At 50.0% G+C, this 8,223-nt stretch overlaps 1 protein-coding gene across 1 annotated transcript; it reads left to right on the forward strand.

Annotated features, from left to right (window-relative positions):
- The first annotated feature begins 3,998 nt into the window (after nt 1–3,998).
- LOC143271072 (uncharacterized) lies at nt 3,999–7,419 on the forward strand. The gene is given in 2 exon segments (XM_076562943.1): nt 3,999–5,618; nt 5,621–7,419. Coding segments are annotated over 2 exon segments (3,300 nt in total). The 3' UTR covers nt 7,301–7,419.
- The last annotated feature ends 804 nt before the right edge of the window (nt 7,420–8,223 follow it).

Below are 8,223 nucleotides of genomic sequence, written 5' to 3' on the forward strand. Positions count from 1 at the left end.
CACAGTCCGTAGTTCTTCAAATGCTGATTCCAACCATTTTTCTAGCTGCTTTTGGGAGGAAATGCAGATCTACTTCATTATTTTCAGGGACTAATGTATCCTAATTTTAAAAACAATATACTCACCCAAACAATTCTGTGAAGCCTGAAGCCTGAGGTGGCTTCAGAATTTATAACGAGACTGGTTGAAAAGAACTAGGGAACTCCTTTTCAAACTGCATTTGCAAACACATTATATAAATTTGAAAAAATACCAACTTAACACCGTGGATATGTGAGAATGGATGGAAGTTGTGAGAGGAGGTGATAAAACCTTTCCAGGCTCCTCTCAGTTCGTTATTTAGAATGCTGTGTCTAAGAATACAATTTGGGATGGGAAGATGAACTTCATGGACAACCATTAGTCCCCTCCCCTTTCTTTTTGTCAGAGACAATGTAGGCCAGAGACTTGCACATGCTAGCCAAGAGCTCGATCTTTGAATTACGTCCTCGGTCCCCAAAAGTCTCGTCTAAAGAGGACTTGCAAATCAAAACAGAAAAAAAAAATACTTGTCTGAATTTTGGGTGAGGCCCAGGTTTATTGAACCCCTTTCTTTCATTCTGCTTTCGAATAAAGAAAATATATTAGTGTAGAGACCAGGTTAAAAACTGTTCTTAGCTTAAGACTGTGGACTCTGCATGGGACCGGACTAGACCCTCTGCATATGGGAGACAGTTGTGTCGCTGGGTCTGTTTGAGGGGCCCCTGGCAGTGGGATCAGGATCTATCCCTGGTGCAGGAGCTGGCTTTCTGGAGCCCATCAACTATGGTGGGACGCCTTGCTCACTCTTGATGCAGAGGGGAGGGCCTTGGTCCTGGCTCAGATGAATGTACCAGGCTTTGTTGACCCCCATGGGAACCCTTACCCTTTTGGAGTAGGGCATGGGGATGGGTCAGAGCGGGGAGGCCTAGGGGGGCAGCGGGAGGAGGGATGAGAGGGGGATTTGTGGTTGGTATGTAAAATGAATAAAAATTTTTTTAAATAAAACTGTTCTTAGGCAAGACATAGTGGCTCATGCCTTTTATCCCAGAACTTTGGAGGTAGAGGCAGGCAGGTCTCTATGAGTTCAAGGTCAACCCGGTCTACATAATGAGTTCCATGACAGCAAGGACTATGTAGAAGGATCCTTGTCCCCCTGGCCTCCCCTTCTCCCAGCCTCTAACACCAGTAACCATTTCCCTTAAACACACCACCTGAGTAGGCCAGTAAAACAGGTGACACACAGCCAACAGTCTCTGAAAATCCAGAGAGGAAACAGAAACCAAGGAACAAAACACCCACCCAACAAAGACAAGCCCAGAAGTCAGCACCTAGACCTATTATCATCCCCAACCCAGATGCCTAGATGCCAGTCTAAGAACACAATAACAGCCAGGGCAATATGTCTCCACCAGAGCCCAGCTATCCTACCACAGCAGGCCCTGAATATTCCAACATAGCTGAAGTGCAAGAAAAAGACCTTAAAGCCAAGTATATGAAGATGATAGAGGTCATTAAAGAGGAAATGAATAAATTCCTTAAAGAAAGCCAAACAAACAGTTGCAGGAAATAAATAAATCCCTTTAAGAAAGCCAAAAGAAAATAAACAGTTAAAGGAAATGAATAAGACTGTTTAAGACCTGAAAGTAGAAATAGAAGCAAGAAAGAAACCACAGGGGGAATTCTGGAAATGAAAACTTTAGAAATTCAAACCAAGCTTCACCAACAGAATACAAGAGGAGGAAGAGAGAATCTCAGGCATAGAAGAAATGGGTACATCAGTCAAAGAAAACGTCAAATCTAAAAAATTCCTGCCACAAGCATCCAGGAAATCCGGGACGCTATGAAAAGACCAAACCTAAAAATAGTAAGAATAGAGAAAGGAGAAGATTTCCAGCTTAAAGCCCAGAAAATACTTTCAACAAAATCATAGAAGGAAATTTTCCTAACCTAAAGAAGGAAATACCTATAATAGTACGAGAAGCATACAGAACACCAAATAAACTGAACCGGAAAACAAAGTCCTCTTGCCACATAATAATCAAGCACTAAATATACAGAACAAAGAAAGAATATTAAAAGCTGCAAGGGGAAAAAAACAAGTAAAATAGGCAGACCTATTAGAATAGCATCTGACTTCTAAATGGAGACTCTAAAAGCCAAGAGGACCTGGACAGATTGCTGCAGACTGTAAGAGACCAAAGATGCCAGCCCACATTACTATAACCAGCAAAACTTTCAATAACCATAGGTAGAGAAAATAAGATATTCCATGATAAAGTCAAACTTAATACCTATAAATATCAAGCCCTACAGAATGTGCTAGAAGGAAAACTCTAATCCAAGCAGGTTAACTACACCCATGAAAACACAGGAAATAATCTCACCCCAGCAACACTAAAAAAAAAGGGAAACACACACACACCACCACCACCACCACCACCACCACCACCACCACCACTATAACAAGAATTAACAATCATTGGTCATTGTATCTCTCAGTATCTATGGGCTCAATTCCCCAATAAAAAGACAAGACTAACATAATGGATGTGAAAACAAGATCCACCCTCTATTGCATTCAAGAAACATACCTTGACATCAAGGATAGACATTTCCTCAGGATAAAGGGTTTAAAAGGGTATTCCAAGCAAATGGACCTAAGAAACAAGCTGGTGTGCCTATCCTAATATCTAACAAAATAGACTTCAAACCAAAATTAGTCCAACAAGATGGGGAAGGATACTACATACTCATCAAAGAAAAAATCCACCAAGATGACATTTCAATTATTGACATCTATGCCCCAAACACAAGGACACCCACTTTTGTATGAAAGAAAGAAAGAGAGAGAGAGAGAGAGAGAGAGAGAGAGAGAGAGAGAGAGAGAGAGGAAGGGAGAAAGGAAGGAAGGAAGAAAGAAAGAAAGAAAGAAAGAAAGAAAGAAAGAAAGAAAGAAAGAAAGAAAGAAAGAAAGAAAGAAAGAAAGAAAGAAAGCTACTACAGCTTTAATCATGTATTGACCCTCACACACTGAGAGTGGGAGACTCCAATACCTTACTCTTGAAAGACCCCAGCACACTTGCTTAGCCTAAACGCCATTTTGAGCAAGGCCTGAAAAGTACGGGGAAAGTTCAGTTAGGGGACATGGGCACAGGAACAAACAGGGTATCTGCGGTCGGCCACCTGGCCCCAGAACAGGGAACTAAAAGGTCAGAAAAACAACTTGTACCCTAGATAAGAGCCAAGTCAGCAGGCGTGTCGAGCTCGGGGAAAAACCACGAGCTATCCTGAGTTTGAACCTGGCCTCATATGAATCGTCCAATCAGAACCCTGTAAACCATGCTTCTCGCTTCTGTACCCGCCCTTCTGCTACCCGACCCTATAAAAACCCTCCACTCCAGCCCGTCGGGGCGCCAGTCTCCTGAGCCTCTGGAGTGACTGTGTCGCCCCGGGTACCCGTGTTTCTGAATAAAGCCTCTTGCTGTTTGCATCTGACTTGTGGTCTCGGTGTGATCTCTGGGCGAGGGTCTCTCCAGAGGGAAGACTACCTTCGGGGGTCTTTCATTTGGGGGCTCGTCCGGGATCGGAGACCCCCGCCTCGGGACCACCGACCCACTGTCAGGAGGTAAGTTGGCCGGCCACTGTCTGTCTGTATTGTCTCAGTCTGTTTACTTGTCTTTCATTTTCGTCGGGCGTCCTAAGTCAGGTCTGAGTCGGTGGGAGCTGAAGGAGCTGACGAGCTCGGACTTCGCCCACAGGTATCTGAAATCCCCTCTGGGGCACGGTTTTTCGGGGCCACCCCCGTATCAGAAGGATACGTGGTACTGGCAGGGGACGGAGAATTCAAACACTCCGCGTCCCCATCTGAGTTTTTGTTTTCGGTTTTACGCCAGAGCCGCACAGCGCGAAATTCTGTGGTCTGTCTTGTCTGTTTGTTTCTCGTTGTGTGTCTAACCCTTCTTTATTTAGAGACCACCATGGGACAGGCTGTCGCCACCCCACTGAGCCTAACCACGGACCACTGGTCCGATGTTAAGGCCCGAGGAAACAATGAAGGTGTCATTATCAGGAAGAACAAATGGATCACCCTCTGCGAGGCCGAATGGGTCATGATGAATGTCGGCTGGCCGCGAGAGGGATCTTTTAACCTCTCTCTTATTTCACAGGTGGAGGGCAAGGTTTTTGCCCCTAGCCCTTATGGGCATCCCGACCAGGTCCCGTATATCGCCATCTGGAGATCACTGATCGAGAACCCATTTCCATGGGTTAAGCCTTTCCTTCCACAGCCCCCTCCAGTCTCTGGGCCTTCTGCGCCCCCCAACCCGGACTCCTCCCTTTACCCCGTGCTCCCTCACAAGGAGACTCCTAAGCCTCCAGTCCTTCCCCCAGACCCCCAGACCCCCCTTATAGATCTCCTGACGGAGGACCCACCACCATATCAAGCCGGACCACCTGGAGAGCCGGCCGAAGCGGCCCCAGCCGCCGCCCCGGTGGCGGCGCCTCCGGCCATGCCCGTGGCAGATCCGGAAGTCACCTCGACTCGCAGGACCCACGGGGCTGAAGAAGAGGACACCGCCCCGTCCCCCATTGCCGGCAGCCTCCGCGGCCGCCGGGATGACCCCCCTAATGAGTCCAGGGCCTTCCCGCTCAGAGAGGGGCCGAATCATCAGTTGCAGTACTGTCCCTTTTCAGCCTCAGACCTCTATAATTGGAAACAACATAATCCCCCTTTCTCCAGGGATCCTGTTGCCTTGACCGGCCTAATTGAGTCCATCCTAGTGACTCACAGGCCGACTTGGGACGACTGTCAGCAGCTCCTGCAGACCCTCTTAACAGTAGAGGAGAAGCAGAGAGTTTTCCTGGAGGCCCGGAAGCAGGTTCCGGGCGATGACGGGAGGCCAACCCAACTCCCAAATATCATCAATGCAGCTTTTCCCTTGACCCGCCCAGACTGGGACTTCAATACACCTGAAGGTAGGGAGCATCTACGTCTCTATCGCCAGTTGCTCTTAGCGGGTCTCCGAGCGGCCGCCAGAAGGCCTACCAATTTGGCTCAGGTAAGGAATGTGATACAGGGAAAGGAAGAAACACCTGCTGCATTTTTAGAGAGGCTGAAGGAGGCTTATAGGATGTACACTCCGTATGATCCCGAAGACCCAGGGCAAGCACCAGGTGTCATCCTATCATTTATCTATCAGTCTAGCTCAGATATCAGAACCAAATTGCAGCGGTTGGAAGGTTTACAGGCGCTAGGTTTGCCAGACTTATTGAAGGAAGCAGAGAAAGTGTTCAATAAGAGAGAAACTCCTGAGGAGCGTGAGGAAAGGAGATGGCAGAAACAAGAGGAAAGGGACAAGAAACAGCATAGGGAGATGAAAAGGGTTTTGGCCGCCGTTGTGTCTCAGGGACAGCGGAGAGAGGGAGATAGGTCGGGAGAGCGAAGGAGGCCACCCCTTGATAAAGATCAATGTGCTTACTGCAAGGAGAAGGGACACTGGGCCCGAGAGTGCCCCAAGAAGCCACAAGGACCCCGCCGGCCCAAGCCCAAGACCGTGGACCTCCTTAGTCTGGAGGACTAGGGGAGTCGAGGCCAGGAGCCCCCCCCCCTGAGCCTAGGATAACCCTCAAGATCGGGGGGCAGCCCATGACCTTCCTGGTTGATACTGGTGCCGAACATTCAGTCCTAACCCATGCCGGAGTGCCTCTTAGCCGGCATTCTGCACTGGTGCAGGGGGCAACAGGAAACAAGAGGTATTATTGGACTGCCGAGAGAAAAGTCCAACTGGCATCAGGGCAAGTAACTCACTCCTTTCTGCATATACCTGAATGCCCCCATCCGCTGTTAGGACGGGACCTATTAACCAAATTGAAGGCACAAATCTATTTTGATGAGAAGGGACCGAGGGTCACGGGTCCTAAAGGAGACCCTCTACAAATCCTTGCCCTCAGGTTAGAGGAAGAATACCGTTTGTTTGAGCCAGAACCCCCGGAGAAATCACCTGAGGAGCTACAGAACTGGCTGAGAGAGTTTCCTCAGGCATGGGCAGAGACTGGGGGCTTGGGGCTGGCACACGATCAGCCACCGCTGGTGATCTCACTAAAGGCCTCCGTGACTCCCGTTTCAATCAGACAATACCCAATGTCACGGGAAGCTCATGAGGGGATCAAGCCCCATATTCGAAGGCTCCTGGACCAAGGGGTGCTAAAGCCCTGCCAGTCCCCTTGGAACACCCCTCTCTTGCCTGTTAAGAAACCGGGGACAGGGGACTACAGGCCGGTCCAGGACTTGAGAGAGGTCAATAAGCGGGTGGAGGACATACACCCCACGGTGCCCAACCCCTATAACCTTCTGAGCACCCTCCCACCGACCCACGTCTGGTACACTGTGCTAGACCTGAAGGATGCCTTCTTTTGTTTAAGACTGCACCCTCAAAGTCAAATGCTATTCGCTTTTGAATGGAGGGACCCAGAAAAAGGGCTCTCGGGACAATTAACCTGGACCCGGCTCCCTCAGGGCTTCAAAAATAGCCCAACCCTCTTTGATGAGGCCCTACATGCAGATCTGGCCGGATTCTGGGTCAAACACCCAACCCTGACTCTGCTCCAGTACGTGGATGATCTACTCCTGGCGGCCAGGAGTCGAACCGAGTGCCTGGAGGGCACTCGAGCCTTACTGGCCAGACTTGGACAAAAGGGCTATAGAGCCTCAGCCAAAAAGGCTCAAGTATGCCGAGACAAGGTTACCTACCTGGGCTACACCCTGAGCGGGGGGGCAAAGATGGTTAACAGGAGCAAGGAAGGAGACGATAATCTCCATCCCCCCTCCTCGGAACCCCCCCAAGTTCGAGAGTTCCTGGGTACGGCTGGGTACTGCCGCCTTTGGATTCCTGGCTTTGCCGAACTGGCAGCCCCATTGTACCCCCTCACTAAACCAGGGGCCATGTTCCAATGGGAGGAGAAGCATCAGAAAGCGTTCCAACAGATCAAGAAGGCCTTACTCGAGGCCCCGGCTCTGGGTCTGCCAGATCTAACCAAGCCCTTTGAGTTGTTTGTGGATGAGAACTCAGGTTTTGCCAAAGGGGTACTGGTGCAAAGACTGGGACCTTGGAGGAGACCTGTAGCGTACTTGTCCAAGAAATTGGACCCGGTGGTTACAGGATGGCCACCATGCCTCCGCATGGTGGCAGCCATTGCCGTATTACTCAAGGATGCCGGGAAGCTGACTCTGGGACAGCCGTTGACTGTGCTGGCCTCCCATGCAGTGGAGGCCTTGGTCTGACAACCACCGGACAGATGGCTTTCTAACGCCAGAATGACTTACGATCAGGCCTTACTACTGGACTCAGACCGGGTAAATTTTGGGCCGACAGTTTCCCTTAACCCTGCTACCTTGCTGCCACTGCCTAGCCCCTCCGAGAAGCATGACTGCCTCCAGATTCTAGCCGAAGCACATGGCACCCGCCCTGATCTGACAGATCAGCTGCTTAAGGATCCAGACGCTGTCTGGTACACAGATGGGAGCAGTTTCCTGGAGGAGGGGGAACGCAGAGCCGGGGCAGCTATAACCACCGAATCGGAAGTGGTATGGGCATCGTCACTCCCGCCCGGGACATCGGCCCAGCGCGCAGAACTGATTGCGCTCACCCAAGCTCTCCGGATGGCAGAAGGTAAGAAGCTCACAGTTTATACTGACAGCAGATATGCCTTCGCCACTGCGCATGTCCACGGGGAAATCTACAGACGGAGAGGCCTGCTGACGTCCGCGGGTAAGGAAATCAAAAACAAAAAAAGAGATCCTAGACCTCCTAAAGGCCCTGTTCCTCCCGCTCCAACTCAGTATTGTCCACTGCCCAGGGCATCAAAAGGATGACTCTGCGGTAGCCAGAGGGAATCGGCTGGCAGATCTGACTGCCCGAACAGTGGCTTCCCAGCCAGCAGGAAACAGCCAGTTGATGGCTATACAAGAACCACAGCCTGAGAGAGACCCCGTGCCCTATAGCCCAGAAGACCATGAGCTAGCAAAGAAAATGGGGGCGGACTGGGAACAAAGAAGACAGGCATATATACTAGGGGACCGGATGGTCATGCCAACCTCCCATACCCGATATATGCTGAGATTCCTCCATGCATTGACCCATTTGAGCAAAAACAAGATGAAGACCCTATTGGACAGAGAAAACACCTGGGCAGTGCTGCTGAACC

This window comes from Peromyscus maniculatus, chromosome X, assembly GCF_049852395.1.
Source record: "Peromyscus maniculatus bairdii isolate BWxNUB_F1_BW_parent chromosome X, HU_Pman_BW_mat_3.1, whole genome shotgun sequence".
Classification (NCBI taxonomy): Eukaryota; Metazoa; Chordata; class Mammalia; order Rodentia; family Cricetidae; genus Peromyscus; species Peromyscus maniculatus.